The sequence below is a fragment of the Colius striatus genome, chromosome 12 (genome assembly GCF_028858725.1).
Source record: "Colius striatus isolate bColStr4 chromosome 12, bColStr4.1.hap1, whole genome shotgun sequence".
Classification (NCBI taxonomy): domain Eukaryota; kingdom Metazoa; phylum Chordata; class Aves; order Coliiformes; family Coliidae; genus Colius; species Colius striatus.
Genome location: NC_084770.1, coordinates 24,863,557 through 24,879,338, shown reverse-complemented (window position 1 = coordinate 24,879,338; position 15,782 = coordinate 24,863,557). Strand labels below are relative to the sequence as shown.

At 56.9% G+C, this 15,782-nt stretch overlaps 1 protein-coding gene across 1 annotated transcript; it reads right to left on the bottom strand.

Moving 5' to 3' along the window:
- Positions 1 to 11,286: 11,286 nt before the first annotated feature.
- Positions 11,287 to 14,637, bottom strand: CRYGS (crystallin gamma S). The gene is made up of 3 exons (XM_010196535.2): positions 14,361 to 14,637; positions 13,229 to 13,471; positions 11,287 to 11,559 (listed from the first exon to the last, which is right to left on the bottom strand). Exons 1-3 carry the CDS (start codon positions 14,499 to 14,501, stop codon positions 11,287 to 11,289), a joined length of 657 nt encoding a protein of 218 aa, XP_010194837.2. The 5' UTR covers positions 14,502 to 14,637.
- Between the last annotated feature and the right edge of the window lie 1,145 nt (positions 14,638 to 15,782).

Genomic DNA, 15,782 nt, shown 5'->3' with positions numbered 1-15,782 from the left:
CCCTTTCCTGATTTTGATGGAAAGTCCTTCCCTAGGGTCATCCCACCAAGGAGAAACACTGATGGAAGGTCCTTCCTTGAGGTCACCCCAGCCAGGAGAAAAGCTGATGGAAAGTCCTTCCCTGGGGTCACCTCATCCAGGAAAAACACTGATGGAAGGTCCTTCCTTGAGGTCATCCCACCCAGGAGAAACACTGATGGAAGGTCTTTCTCTGGGGTCATCCCAGCCAGAGGAAACACTGATGGAAGATCCTTCCTGGGTTCATCCCATCCAGGGGAAACACTGATGAAAAGTCCTTCCCTGGGGTCACTTCATCCAGGGGAAACACTGGTGGAAGGTTCTTCCTTGAGGTCATCCCACCCAGGAAAAACAGTGATGGAAGGTCCTTCCCTGGGGTCACTCCATCCAGGGGAAACACTGGTGGAAGGTTCTTCCTTGAGGTCATCCCAGCCAGGGAAAACACTGATGGAAGGTCTTTCTCTGGGGTCATCCCAGCCAGAGGAAACACTGATGGAAGATCCTTCCTGGGTTCATCCCACCCAGGAGAAACACTGATGGAAGGTCTTTCTCTGGGATCATCTCATCCAGGAGAAACATTGATGGAAGGTTCTTCCCTGGGGTCACCTCACCCAGGAGAAACACTGATGGAAAGTTCTTCTTGGGATCATCCCTGCCAGAGGAAACAGTGATGGAAGGTCCTTCCCTGGGGTCACTCCATCCAGGGGAAACACTGGTGGAAGGTTCTTCCTTGAGGTCATCCCAGCCAGGGAAAACACTGATGAAAAGTCCTTCCCTGGGGTCATCCCATCCAGGGGAAACACTAGTGGAAGGTTCTTCCTTGAGGTCATCCCACCCAGGAGAAACACTGATGGAAGGTCTTTCTCTGGGATCATCTCATCCAGGAGAAACACTGGTGGAAGGTTCTTCCCTGGGGTCACCTCACCCAGGAGAAACACTGATGGAAAGTTCTTCTTGGGATCATCCCTGCCAGAGGAAACAGTGATGGAAGGTCCTTCCCTGGGGTCATCCCATCCAGGGGACACACTAGTGGAAGGTTCTTCCTTGAGGTCATCCCACACAGGAGAAACACTGATGGAAGGTCTTTCTCTGGGATCATCTCATCCAGGAGAAACATTGATGGAAGGTTCTTCCCTGGGGTCACCTCACCCAGGAGAAACACTGGTGGAAAGTCCTTCTTGGGATCATCCCATCCAGGGGAAACAGTGATGGAAGGTCCTTCCCTGGGGTCACTCCATCCAGGGGAAACACTGGTGGAAGGTTCTTCCTTGAGGTCATCCCAGCCAGGGAAAACACTGATGAAAAGTCCTTCCCTGGGGTCATCCCATCCAGGGGACACACTAGTGGAAGGTTCTTCCTTGAGGTCATCCCACACAGGAGAAACACTGATGGAAGGTCTTTCTCTGGGATCATCTCATCCAGGAGAAACATTGATGGAAGGTTCTTCCCTGGGGTCACCTCACCCAGGAGAAACACTGGTGGAAAGTCCTTCTTGGGATCATCCCATCCAGGGGAAACAGTGATGGAAGGTCCTTCCCTGGGGTCATCCCAGCCAAGAGAAACACTTGTCTCCATGCCACTGGGACATCCCAGCCCCACAGCTCAGTGCCAACAAGGTGCCTCCACATCTGCTCTGGATGGACTACAGTAAAAACTTCATTGTACACATGTTGTGCACATGATCTGCCTGTCTACTGCATGTCAGCTCGACACACACTGTACCTGGATCAATGCTCTTTTAACAACTAATTGATCTTTTATTAACATATAATAACTTATTAAATCTAAATTAAAGACTTAATTGAGACACTTAATCTAGAGTGGCTCAGTGTATCGCCCTCATAAGCATAATGTATGATTTAATTAATTGCCAGAGCTGATAATAGCCTGTCATCTGTCACCATGCCTCCTGACCTGGGAGCTGGCTGCAGCCTCAGGAGTTTGCCAGGGAGGCAGATCCAGGGTTGCCACTACAGGGTTTGGGTGGTTTGGGTTTTGCTCCTCAGCAATCTGGGTGCAGAACATCTCCCAGGTGAGCCTCACCCTTACCCAAACACACACAATCACACAAACACACTCCCCAGTGCCCGAGCTGGCAGAGGCACGTTGGCACCTCAGGCCAGGGCTGCACGAGTCAGCGACCAGTAGCTGAAGGACCATCATGGGGAGGACCCAGGGCTGCTGGAGGAGGACAGCAAGGACAGGGTTGTGCTGCAATTCCAAGCAGAGATTTGGGCTCCTCTCCAGCCTGTCAGCTGAGCCACTGGCTGTCCCTCCCCTCTCCACACTCCTGGGGACACAGAGAGCCAAAGAGGCAGAACTTCATTTCCCCACTGCCCACTATTCCTTCTGCTCCAGCTAAAATTTGGGCCCATGCAGAGTATTTTCAGAGCCAGGCACCTTCCATTCCCCACCCCTGTCTCCCAGCAATAAGGAATTTCATCTTGCAAACTGAAAGATTTCATTTAAAAATACAAAATGGCAAAAGGGAGGGTGGGGTTTTTTTTTCCCCAATAAGAAAAATAAAGGTAAAGAGATGATGGTTGGAACAAAATGTTCCAGCAGAAAGCTGTTCCCTTGGGGGCTCTTCTTCTTTAAGCTTTGCATATTACAATTTGAAATTTTTGTAAAGAGATCCCCATTTTATATTCACCCTGGTAGCCTGCATTTAAATATCTCTCTCACCTGAGATTAATACAGGCTTCACCCTGAATTACTTCCCAGCTCTGAAGTACAGCTCTGGAGAGCTCGGCTCTCCACAAATTCACTTCTCTTTTAGAGGCATAAAAGCTTATGAAATATATGAAATATTAAAATAGCTTGTGTGCTGGGGCAGAGAGGGGGGAAGGGAAGGCTGGGGCAGTGAGGGGGGAGTCTCTTTGATATGAAAACACCCTTTTTCCCCTCAAATGAAGCCAGGGATCTGTTAGCATGGGACAGGAGACCCATTAAACACTAAAGGCAAAGGTTTCAGCCCCCCCCCCCCCCCAAAAAAAAACGAGCTGTGCTTTCTTTGTTTTCCTTTTTAATTGTTAAGCCCTGCAGAGAGAGCAGAGTGGGATAAAAAGCATCATTCCCATCAGAAACAGCAGATATCAAGTTTCCCCCAGAGCAAAACAAAGTCTTCCCTGCAAACAGGGCTATAAACAAAGTTGTAAACTCCCTCTCCTTCTTGTGCTCCCTCAGTATTAACCAAATCCACCTGCTGGGGGGAGAAAGACTTTGTTTTACATGCTGAGGGCCCATTAGCTAATTGCCAGAGAAATACAGTGTTTTAGATGTCTATTTAAGCCTTGTGGAGCTGTCAGGGTGATGGAAGAGGGCAGCAGGAGTAGGGATGGGCAGGGGGTACTCCAAAACACATGCACAGATCCTCGAGGGGCTACTGCAGTCCCCCCATGTGCTGTTGCCACAGGGGCTTTTTGACCCTGTGCTTTGAGTCTCTTTTGTTTTGCTTCCATCCTTTGCATCTGTGAAGCAACCAACTCCATCACATCCCAGCTGTTTGCTTCAGCACGTGGTGCTCAAAGACCTGCAGGTCCCTCAGAAGGTTTGGGACCACCCAGACTTGTGAACCTTCCTTAGATGCATAGCTCCAGTACAACCCATTCTCAGTGGATCAGCAGCATACAAAACCTCAGCAGTTTCCTTCTTCTTGGCCTCTGTAGTCTCAATTCTAGCCCCAAGACAGTTCACAAGCACTTCTGGGCCAAAGTGCAAAGTCAAGCCCTCATCTCCAGCTTGGGATGTGTCAGCAAGGTCCTGCCCCTGGACATGGCCAAGGAAAATGTCACAACTGGACAGGCACATAGAACCATAGAACTGTTGGGGTTGGAAAAGCCCTTTGAGCTCACTGAGTCCAACCATTTCCCAGCACTGCCATGGCCACCACTGACCCCTGGCCCTCAGCCACAGCCACCACTGACCCATGTCCCTCAGCCACAGCCACATGGCCCTGGCATCCCTCCAGGGATGGGGACCCCACCACAGCCCTTGGCAGCCTGGGACAGGGAAGAAATTGTTCCCAATAGTCAATGTAAACATCCCCAGGCACAACCTGAGGCTGTTTCCTCTTCTCCTGTTGCTTGTGAGCAGGGATCAACCTTGCTCCCAGCCACAGCCCCCTGTCAGGGAGTGTCAGAGAGTGCTGCTGTCTGCCCTCAGCCTCCTCTTCTCCAGGCTCAGCACCCCCATTCCCTCAGCCCCTCCCCAGCACCCTTGTGCTCCAGCCCCTCAGTGCTTTGGGTTCTGTTGTGATACCACCTCAAGGTTTGCTCAGGGCACATCCTCTTCCCAGCAGCACTTCCCAGAGGGGCTGCACACACGTGTGCACACACACATGTGCACACACACACACACATGTGCACACACACACACACGTGCACACACACACACACACATGTGCACGTGTGTCTGCTGTTTGCTTGGAAAGATCCTCACTGCTCTGACAGAGGGACTTCTGTGCAATTGCTCCAGTCTGCCAGCTGCAAGCAATGTCTCCACCAGCTCTGCTCAGCTGAATCAAACACAGTTTATTGCAGTCAAAGTCTCTTTTTCTTTCTTTCTTTCTCTTTTTTTTCTCCGTTTCAGGAAAATGAATGTTAGAGCCAGATAAGAAACTATAGTCTGCTTTCAAGAAGGTTACAAGAAAACTGCATCTTGCATTACTAATCCTTTATCTTTCATGTTAACAAAAAAGATTACTGACATATTTTTGAATGAAAGAAAATAAAACAGCAAAAAGCATCTGAAGAACTGTGTAACTTTCATGCAGCACACAAATCGCTTGTTAGACGTGGGGGGAAAGAAAGGAGGAGAATGAAGGGGAAATTCAGAATACATTTCCCTTTGTAAAGTGAGCAAACCAACTTGCTGCAATAAGAGGAACTGGTGGAGGAGTGGGAGATGCTCCTTTCATAAAGGAACGATGCTATTTTGGCCAGAGGCAGGATTCAGGCGGCAGAGGAGGAGAGTTTCTTTGCAAGAAAGGATCAGGCAGTGCCAGCCCCAGGGCAGTCATTCTGCCTTCTTGGGGTCCAGGTAGCTTTTCCCCCCAGCTCTTTCCACCAGCCCTGGCTTAGAAGAGCCACCAGCCTGCTAAAACTCAGATGCAGGGCGACTGTGTCCCACCAGATGGGTCATCTCCAGTTGTCAGGGGGGAACCCGAGCAGTGCCATCCCCTCCGTGCTGCGTGGCTCTGCCTCCACCTGCCAGATCCACCTGGGATGAGCTTTTTCTGGTGCTTCTCTCCCCAAACCTGCCTGGAAATGCCAGTCCTGATCCTCAGCCTTGCTTTTCCAGGAGAAAGCAGCCCCCTGCCTTGGCACATTCATTAGGAAACCCATAATTGAATTCCCTGACCACTCCGTTCTAAAACCCCTTTGATGGAGAATTAGTTAATTACACCGGGCCCGGTCTATTCCTTGTCACAAATGTTGCCCATGTCCCCCAGATATGCGGTTGCAGGCTCTGCTCTTGCATTGTGTCCTTCGAAATGCATTTAGGAGCCTTTGAAGCTCTCTCCCCCCCCACCCACCCCTTAATGATGCATTGTTCCTTAATAAGTCGCCTGTAACGTTTCCCCGTTAGGAAACAGCTGCCTGCGACTCACTTGGGCTTGAATGAGTAATAATAATCCCAATGTAATTGATAACGTTGGCGAAGGAACGGGGGTAGGTGCTACCCGGAGAATTGGCTGGGAGCGGGGCGGAGGGTCCCCGAGCCCCCTCCCCGACCTTCCCCGCGCCCGCCCCGCCACGGATCCCTTTGACTTTGAGACAGGGGCTGAGTGAAAGCTCCCGGCGGCAGATAAGAGGCGGGGAGATGGCAGGGAGCGAGGCTCGGAGCGGGCAGCAGCAGCTGCCTCCAGCCCGGGGAGCGGGAGATGCGCGCCCGGGCTGCCGGGGGAAGGTGCGACGAGATAAGGAGCGTGTGTGTGGCAGGAGAGGAAGCAGATGGGGAGATAACGCCGAGATGATGGAGAGATTGCACCTTGCTCGTCTCAGTAAAGGAGGGGCTTAAGGATGAGGAGCAGAGGTGAGGGAGCCCTTTGGTTCCTCTCCTTGAGGAACGGCTGTGTCCTCCCCAGGCAGCAGCATCTCAACAGAAGGCTCACCACAGACTCCCTTCCAAAACGGCCTTTTCCTCAGGAGCTCACCCTGGCCCCGCAGCAGCATCTCAACAGAAGGCTCACCCCAGACTCCCCTCCAAAACAGCCTTTTCCCCAGGAGCTCACCCTGGCCCCGCAGCAGCATCTCAACAGAAGGCTCACCACAGACTCCCTTCCAAAACGGCCTTTTCCTCAGGAGCTCACCCTGGCCCCGCAGCAGCATCTCAACAGAAGGTTCACCACAGACTCCCCTCCAAAACAGCCTTTTCCCCAGGAGCTCACCCTGGCCCCGCAGCAGCAACAGCAGCACAGCGTGGGGCTCTGCCCAAACAACCTCCCCAGCTGCTTTCTGGGGCGTCCATCCCTCCCGGGCAGCCTGCATCCAGGCAGGGTGCTGCTCCCCAGCACTCACAGCTCCCTGGCACATGCATTTTGTCCTTCCTTTTCGAATAGTTGGGGGGTTTCCCCCCCCCCCCAAAAATAAAAGAGAGACCAGGTCTGAGCTCTGCACCCAGCTGAGAAAAGTGCCAGGAGAGGCTTCCCTGTGCAGATGCCTTCTCCTGGCAGGGAGGGCATGTGTGGGGTCACACTCCTGCCATGGAAAGCTTTCCTTGCTAAGCCAGCCCTGTGACTTAAAATCAAGTAAACTGATATAAAAGGGTGAAACGTCTCCCCTTCTTGCTCCATCCAAAGCCCAAGCGACTATTTTAGGAGTTAGGAAAGCATTGTTTTGCTTTAACTCCTCCCAAAATATCCCGGAATCGCTGTGTTTTGCCTTGACCTGCATCTCAAGCCCCCCTCCATCCAGCCCCAAGCACTGCTCCCCCTGCACATCACTCTGCCTGGGCGTTGCACGCTCACACACAGGCTCACACGCACGCTCACACGCAGGCTTTGCTCGTTGCTCTCTCACAGGTCGCCCTGGCTCGGACCAGCTGCTCTGGCACATCTCTCGCCAGGTCGGGTCTCTTCCATTGGCTTCTATTGCCCTCTGCTGGGCACTGTCAGAGGGAGGGCTGAGCCCCCGGGCACTGCTGCTCCTCGCCACCCCTCTCTGCCATTTTCGGGGACCCCAGGCTGGGCTGTGGGCAGCCACCGTCCCTCCTCAGTCCCTCTGGGGCTGGGGAGCCCAGGACTGGGCACAGGACTCCAGCTGAGGCCTCAGCAGGGCAGAGCAGAGGGGGAGAAGCTCCCTGGACCTGCTGCCCACACTCACAGAACGCTGGGAGCTGCTGTGGGCAGGGCACAGAGAGGCAGCTCTGGTCCAGGGCACATCTGCCTGAGTCTGACAATCACACAGTCATTTGGGTTGTTAGAGCCCGTGAAGCTGCTGCAGCCCCAGCCCTGCTCTCACCCTGCCCAGCCCAGCACTGACCCACAGCCCTCAGCACCTCAGCCCCACGGCTCTGGGATCCCTCCAGGGCTGGGCACTCCCCCAGCTCCCTGGGCAGCCTGGCACAGGGGCTGACACCCCTCTCAGGGAAACAGTTCTGCCTCAGCTCCAACCTCAACCTCCCCTGGGGCAACTTGAACCCCTTTCCTCAATGTATTATGAGATCCCCCCTCAGCTTTCTCCAGGCTGAACAGCCCCAGATCCCGCAGCCTTTCCTGCTCACACACGTTCCATCCCCTCGGCATCTTGGTGTCCCTGCACTGGCCTCTCTCCAGCACTTCCCTGTCTCTCTTGAGCTGGGGAGCCCAGAACTGGACACAGGACTCCAGATGAGGCCTCAGCAGGGCAGAGCTGAGGGGGAGAAGCTCCCTGAACCTGCTGCCCACACTCAAGAACGCTGAGAGCCGCTGTGTGCAGCACAGAGGGGTAACCAGGGAGCATCACTGTTGGAAAGCACAAAGAGGAGGGCAAACACAGGAGTGTGGGCTGATCATGACACCCTCAGCATGGCAGGAGCTCCAGCCAAGCCCCAGTGCCAGCAGCTTGCACCATTAGGGCCTGGCAGCAATTCTGGGGGGGCAAAGCTGAGCGTGAGTGTCCCACTGGGGCCGTGCAGCAATCTCTCCCAAGACAGGCAGAAAGCTGAAGATGTGATGCTCCGTGGCAGAGATAACCCAGCCCCACGCTGGGCTGCCACCAGCCAGCTCAGAAAAGGAACAAATTGGCAGTATTCAGAAGAATATTCTTCATTTCCAAGCATATTATTCCTGTCCTCTGGCAAAAAGCACACCACCACCCCCCCCTCAGCTTTTGAGCAGCTTTTACATTCCATCAGGCTGGATCCAAGGTGGGGAAGAGAAGAAACCAGAGATCATTTTCCTTTGAGGAGAGGGGGGATTCCAGCAACAGAGAGTTGCTGCAGGGACAGAGCAAGGCTCTCCCAGTGGAGGGGTGGGGAACAGCCCAGGTCTGCACCCAGAGCTGGAGGGAAAGGATGGGCCAGCAAGGATGGGACAGGGAGCAGGAGAAAGGGAAGTTGCCACCTATCAGCCCTCACAAAGGGTGTCCTGGGCTCTTCAGCCTTTTATCCTCCTGAGCTGTGCCACCTCCCACCGTTCCCCAGTCACACCTGGACCTGCTTCTCCCCAGCAGCTAAGAACAAAGTTTGGAGCAGAGCAGCATGGGGAGGAAAAGAGGGAGAAGCAGCAGGTCTTTGGGTGCCAAGGGGATGGAAACAAAGGCGGCTTGCAGGTGCCACAGGCAGGCTGTGCCCCAGCCAGGCTGAGGAGGGGAGACAGACCCCACCAGGCAGGTCTCTGCTTCCAGAAGCCTTTGCACACCCCCACCGGATTACAGATGCTGGAGGAGAGGAGGAATGCCTGATACCAATTAATTCCCTAAGTGTAATTAACATCTGGGCCGGCTCTGTGTGATCCCCAGCTGCTAATGAAGCATGGCACCGCTTCAATTCCTGCCACGCCGCACCATCTTCTGATTAAATCCAGGAGCAGGTTCCATCACATTTCCCTTAAAGGGAAAAAAGGGAGAGGGAAGAGAGAGAAATGGAGCAGGATTTGTCTCAATGAAATGTGATAGATTAGAGTTTGAAGGATAAAGAAAGCAAGGGGAGGGGAGGAGGGCAGGGAATGTGAGATTTGGTGGGTATGTGCGGGCATCTGAATATTCTGTCTCTCAATGACCTCCTTACACCCCATCCATCAGCCTGGGGTTGGCTTATTCTAACTAGGCGAGCCTCTCCTCGTGTGTAAGAGCCCCATCAGACACAATCTGCATGCCAATTACCGGGCCAGACCCCCTGATACTGACAAATGGAAATGAGCTGTCAAGCTGCAAGCTCGGGCTGGGTTTGGCCGCGCTTCCCCCCCCACTCGCAGCAGCACGTGTGGCCTTGGCCAGGGAGCCCCTCGAGGGGAAAAAGTCACCTAGAATCATAATGAAATCAAGAAAGGCTTTCTACAAGCCCCACCCAAGCAGCAGTTTGATTGTGAGCTGCTGCAGCTGCCAAAGCTGAGGGCACCGTGCAAAACTCAGCAGAGGGCAAGAGGCAGATGGAGGAGGAAGAGGGGAAAGAGCTGGGTGATTGCAGTGGGGAGGTCAAGGGATGTACAGGGAGGACACAAATGTTAGTGAGGGCAAAGCAGAAGCAGGTCTGGCTGCTTCGGGGTGGCTGTACCCTGTACCCTCCTCCCCAAACCTTCCCACTGCAGCTCCTGCACCCGCTGCAGGGTGAGACGAATCCCAGTGCAGAGGACAAAGGATGGGAAGCATCACAGCCTCCCCAAAACCAGGGAGGGAGGTGGTTGGAAATGCCCTGGCCAGGGTGTGCCTGCCTGCAGGAGATTTTCCTGCCAAAATGCTGATGGCAACTAGTTCCCTTCACTAAAGGGCAGCCGAGGCCGTGCTCCAGCTGCTGCCCTGCACAGGCAGGAGCCAGCAGCTCTCCCAAGCTCTTGGAGAGCTTTGGCAGGAGCTGAGGGGGAAAGGGGAGCTGGAGCTGTGTGCTGCCAAGTGTTCTTTGGGCCTGGAGATGGATTTTGGAGACAAAACGTGCCGAGACCTCACTGTAGAGCAGCGAGTCCGTGTCCCGCTGGCACGGCTTGGAGGAGAAAGACGGGCGCGACGGAGGCTGGTGAAGAAGATGCATCAGCCGTCGCAGCGAAGGGCTGAAGAGGGCAGGGGCTGAGGCTGGATGGCAGTCTCAGGGCAGGAGGAGGGCACTGGGGTCCGGAGCCGCCCCTCTCTGCAGCCCGTTCCCGCCCAGCGCCGGCCGGTTGCGCTCCCGGCGGGTCGCGGCGCGGGGTTCGACGGGCAGCACGGGACCTGCCTCTGCGCTGCCTAATAGCCTCATACATCACCCGGGAAGCGACCGCCGGGCCCGGCAGGGAGGGCTCAGCTTCCCCAGGCAGCCTCATTAGCCCAAGGCCCCTGGGCTGGGGCCGCAGCCGGGCTGCCGCAGCTCCCCGGGGGGCGCGGGGGCTGCTCCGGGCACCGACCCAGCCGGGCTCCGGCCCCAGCCTGCGGGAAACCGGGCTGACTGGGAACCCGACAGCCCCCTGAACAGCCCGGGGAACCTCCCTCCCGCCCTTCCAAACTGTTCCTCGGCATCATCCCGGCGCAGGGCGGCTTCCAGAGACAGCCCCGCCGCGATGCGATGCGATGCCTCAGATCCACTGATCCTGTGTCTCACACCTACAAGGGCTCCCCAGCATCCCCCACGGAGACTGCAGCTCTGGCATCGCGCCTCTCCTCCCCCCCTCCCCTCCCGGGCCGTGCCCCGCAGGGACCGGAGCGCAGAGCCCCCCTGCGCAGGCTGCCGGGGGACGCAGGGGGTCTCACTTCACGTGGGCTGGATGCAAACCTCGTCCCTCCTCCCCAGCCCCCAGCAGCCCGTTGTCCGTGCCAGCAGCAGCGCAGCGAGCGGGGATGCGCTGGGGTGAGGAGCAGGCTGAGCTCCCTAAAAACGGGACTCCCGGGGGGGGATCCCAGCGTGCCACAGCCCCGGCCAAACGCCGCAGAACAAGTTGGGGTGGCTTTTCCCCGGGGAGAAGCGGTGGGATGGAGGCGAGGAAGGAGATGAGAGGTGGGTGGAGGGTGTCGTGGTTAGAGAACGCTCAGCTCCCCCCATCCCCAGGGCAGGATGACTGCCGCGCGGAGCTCGGGAATGAGCAGGAGAGGCTGAGCGGAGTGACGGAGCTGCTTTATTGGGGGCGGGCAGCAGCCCGGGGCTGGGCTGGGCTGGGCTGGCTCAGCGGGACATGCTGCGGAAGGACTGGACGGCGGGACTGGCCGCCCCCCACTCCACGGGCTGCCGGTACTCGCCCTTGGGCAGCAGGTACTGCCGGCCCCGGTAGTTGGGATGCTCGTAGAACACCCAGACGCCCTCCAGCACCCTGCAGGAGTGGATCTCCCGCAAGTGCCACTCCTCCATCACTGAAGGACAGTCCTCGGTGGCTTCGAACATCTGCCCTCCAAAATCGCCCTTCTCAAAGAGCTGGATGTGGCCCCGGCCTCCACTTGGCTGGAAGGGAAAGGGAGAGAAAAGGGTAGAGGCAGCGACACATCGGGATTGCCAGAGGATGGGAGCTGGGCTGAGGCACAGGCAGATGCCAGTCAGGTACAAACCACCCCCCAGCACAGCAGGACAGAGCTGAAGGGCTCCCAAAAGCGCAGTGGGGAGGCAGGTGGGGTAACTCCTGACCAAGCACCACGCACAAAGAGGGCACAAAAGCCCAGAGCAGAGAGGTCTCAGCCCAAGCCCCCAGCACAGCCCCCACTTGGCAGAGAGAGGAGGAGCAGGGGGGTGATAGAATCACAGAATCATTTTGGTTGGAAAAGCCCTTGAAGCTCACCTGCCAAGCCCACCCATAGCCCTCAGCTCCGTGGCTTTGCAAGATCTCCAGGGGTGGGCACTCCCCCACCTGCCTGGGCAGCTCATTCCAGTGCTCAACAACCCTCCTGCTGATGATGAGGCAGCGTTGGCTTGTGCTGGGCTCTGTCTCAGGCAGCCTGCCCATCCCCATGCCCAGCTGTGATCTGCTCCACGAGAGCACCAGAAGGAGAGCTGGATATGCTCCACTCCCTGCTCCTCAGGGTATGGAGGAGTTTAATGAGCTGCTGCCCCCAGCTGGGATGTGTTACAGGCACCGTGATGTGAAGCACTGTGCTGCCTGAAGGCATTGAGGCAGCTTTCCTCTGCAGCTGCCTGGACATTGTCGTTCCCCCACCCCATCTCCCTGCCTGCCCCAGCCTGCTCTCCTGTCCATCCCCAGTGAGCTCTGCAGGGTCCCTCAGAGCCAGATGCTGCTGCTGGGGCTTCTCCAGGCTGCTCTGACCCAACACCCTCCAGCAGCAGATCCCCAGCACAGGAAGGAGTCAGGCACCAGCTGGGTGTGCAGGATAAGGCCTCCCCATCTCACCCTGATGGAGGGAGCTGTGTTGCTGTTACATCCCCAATCTGCTTTGGATCCATCATTGCTGTGAACTGGCTGGAAACTCTCCCTGTCTCATGCAAAGGGATTTAGAGTCATAGAACTGTTTGGTTGTTAAAGCTGCTGCAGTCCCAGCCCTGCCCTCACCCTGCCCAGCCCAGCACTGACCCACAGCCCTCAGCACCTCAGCTCCACGGCTTTGGGATCCCTCCAGGGCTGGGCACTGCCCCAGCTCCCTGGGCAGCCTGGCACAGGGGCTCACACCCCTCTCAGGGAAACAGTTCTGCCTCAGCTCCAACCTCAGCCTGCCCTGGGGCAGCTCCAGCCCCTTTCCTCTGGTCCTGTCATTCAGTACTGGGGAGCAGAGACTGCAACTCCCTGACAGGAGGCTGCAGTGAGCTGGGGGTCAGAGAGTGCTGCTGTCTGCCCTCAGCCTCCTCTTCTCCAGCCTCAACACCCCCATTCCCTCAGCCCCTCCCCAGCCCCTTGTGCTCCAGCCCCTTCCCCAGCTCTGTGCCTGGCTCTGGCCACGCTGCAGCCCCTCAGTGTCCCTGTGGCAGTGAGTGAGGGGCCCAGCACTGAGCACAGCCCTGGAGCTGCAGCCTCCCCAGAGCCCAGCACAGAGGGACAGCAGAGTTACAGAGAGTGCTCCTGTCTCCCCTCAGCACCCCCCTGTAGCCATCCTCCCCATGGGGGTGCCCAGGAAGGCAGAGCCCTTTGCTGCTGGGCTGTGAATGCCCTGGCACAGGCCACACTCACGATGTGGACGGCTCTGCAGGAGCCGAGGCGGTCGTTGAGGCCCATCCAGTGCTGGTAGTCAGGGTAGTCCCCAGGGCTCAGGACATACATGTTCCCAGAGAAGTTGGGCCTCTCGTAGGCCACCCAGGTGCCGCCATGCACACGGATGGAGTTGCAGCGGCTCAGGGAGCTGTGGAAGTCGGGGCAGTCGCTGTCACACTCGTAGCAGCGGCCCAGGAAATCCCTGTCCTCGTAGAAGGTGACCTGAGACACAGGCAGAGGAAGGGAAGCAAGGGGAGGGGTTCCTCATGCCCGTGCTCCAGACACATCACTGTGTGAAGCATCTGAAGGCAGAGCCCTGGAGACGTCAGAGACCCCGAGCCCATGGCTGCCTCTGCAGGCTGAGCCCGCTGCCTCCAGCTGCCACCCACCTCCTGCCCTTCCCAGCACCCACTCCCACCCCAGCCCAGCCCAACCCTCCCTGGGTGATGTCCCTGCCCTCCACTCTGAGCCCTCTGCCCCCTCAGGCCTTACAGTCCCTGTGGGTGAAAAGGAACTGAACCCAAAAGCAAACCTCAAAGGTGCCACCAGCCCAAAGGGCTCGTCCCTGCCCAGCCCCAAACCCTGCACCGAGCTCCGTGTGTGCCCACCCAGCTCAGCTCTGCTGACTTCAGGGCTGCAGATTCAGCATTAGAGCTGAACCCTCACCTCATGTGTGAAACTGAGCTTGCTGATCTACCTCCTCCTTCAGTTGCAGCTCATCTCTGGCAGTCCCAGCAAAGCCCAGGGCTGGGTGGCATCCCTCAGGGAACATCACCCTGGCAGCTCAGCACGGTGGCTGCAGCCCCAGCACCCTCCAGCAGCCATTTACAAGGCTGCAGTTTCATCCCCTCAGCACTCACCACATTCAACCTCCTCTGCCAGAGCCTCACCTAGAGAGGAAACAGCCACCATCTGGGCAAAGACCCAGCAGGGCTCAGCTCCCACCTCCCTGCATTTGAGGAGGGATTTGAGGCATCCTCTCTTGGCACCACAGTGAGCAGAGAGGGGAAGGCGTCAGCAGGACAAAGAAACTCAAGTTTCCCTGTGAACTCACCTCTGATAAATTCAATGCTCCTAGTCCCAACCACAAGCAGGCTGCAAATAAACTTACCTTGGTGGCAGCTCTGGACATTGTGTGTCCCAGGCAGGCTCCCCAGTGTGGGAGGAACGACAGCAGCTGCTCCCCAGAGGCAGGATCCCAGGCAGCCTCTTTATAAGGGGTTGGTTTGAAAGCAGACAGCCGCTTGGTCATGAGAATGGGATCCAAAAATTGAGTCAGTGATTCTCAGGCTATAGCTGGCTTCCAGAAAAACAAACAGGATTATGGAAGAAAGGAAAGCTTCACCAGCCTCCCTTTTGTTGGCCTTTTGCTGAGTCAGAACACCAAAACTCTGCCAAAGGCACTCAAAACATGCAGCACCCCCCCTGCCAGGGTCATGGAGGGTGGGGGGCAGTTTGGCTGCTCTCTGCCTTTCACATGTGTTAGATGTGACAGCATCCCCCTGAGCTCTCAGAGCACACCCAACCTGAGAGGGAGGGTGTCAGAGAACCCTCCCATGCTGCAAAGGATGCAGCCAAAAATGGCCAGTGATGGGGGGCAGAGGCTTGCAGAGATCAGCCTCTGCTGCAGAAGAGGACACATCTGTGCAGCAAAGGGGATGGATGCCACAGGAGGAGAGAAGCCCATCTGGCCACACATCCCCCAGAGCCAGGCACTTCACACATCAGAGTGACACCCAAATTCCTGACCTCAGCTCCCAGTGTCACAAACTCCCCTCCAAGCACTCACATCTCAGTCTGAGGCTTGAGCAAAGCTCTGTCAGCCACAGGGAGCAGGGAGGGTAGGGATTGCTGCTTTAGGTACATCCACCCCCTACATCCACCCCCCCATCCAGTGCCCCAGGGGAAAAAAAGAGCTCCATAGGGATCCAGCAGCAGCTCAGAGGCTCAGGGAAACAAAAGGACATGAACTGAGCACCACAGAGCCCCAAACAGACAGGGTTTCAAATCTGTCAGGACAAGCACTCGCCAGGGCGGCTCTGTGGGCTGCCCCATGGGCACTGCAGGAGCCCTGCCACATGCAGCTGGGTGAGACAGCACGAGGCAGATGCCCAGCAGCACCTCCTGCTCTTCCCATCTGAGGTGTCTCAAGTGGCCCAGCACTGTTGCCTACAGCTCTTTACTGCTGGAAAGCTGTGAGGCCACTTGGATTCATCTGGCACATGGGCAGGGCACTCAGTCAAGGAGATGCTCTGGCAGGAAGGGTCTGCAGAGGGCCCTGGGCAGGCTGGAGCCATGGGCTGAGGGGAGGAGGTTGAACAAGGCCAGGGGTTGAGTCCTGCCCCTGGGCCACCCCAAGGCCAGGCAGCTGCAGGCTGGGGCAGAGGGGCTGGAAAGCTGCTGGAGGGAAAGGGCTGGAGGGGTTGGTGCCAGAGGCTGAACAGGAGCCAGCAGCGTGCCCAGGGGGGCAAGAAGGCCAAGGGCATCCTGGCTGGGATCAGCAGTGGGGTGGCAGCAGGAGCAGGGCAGGGAC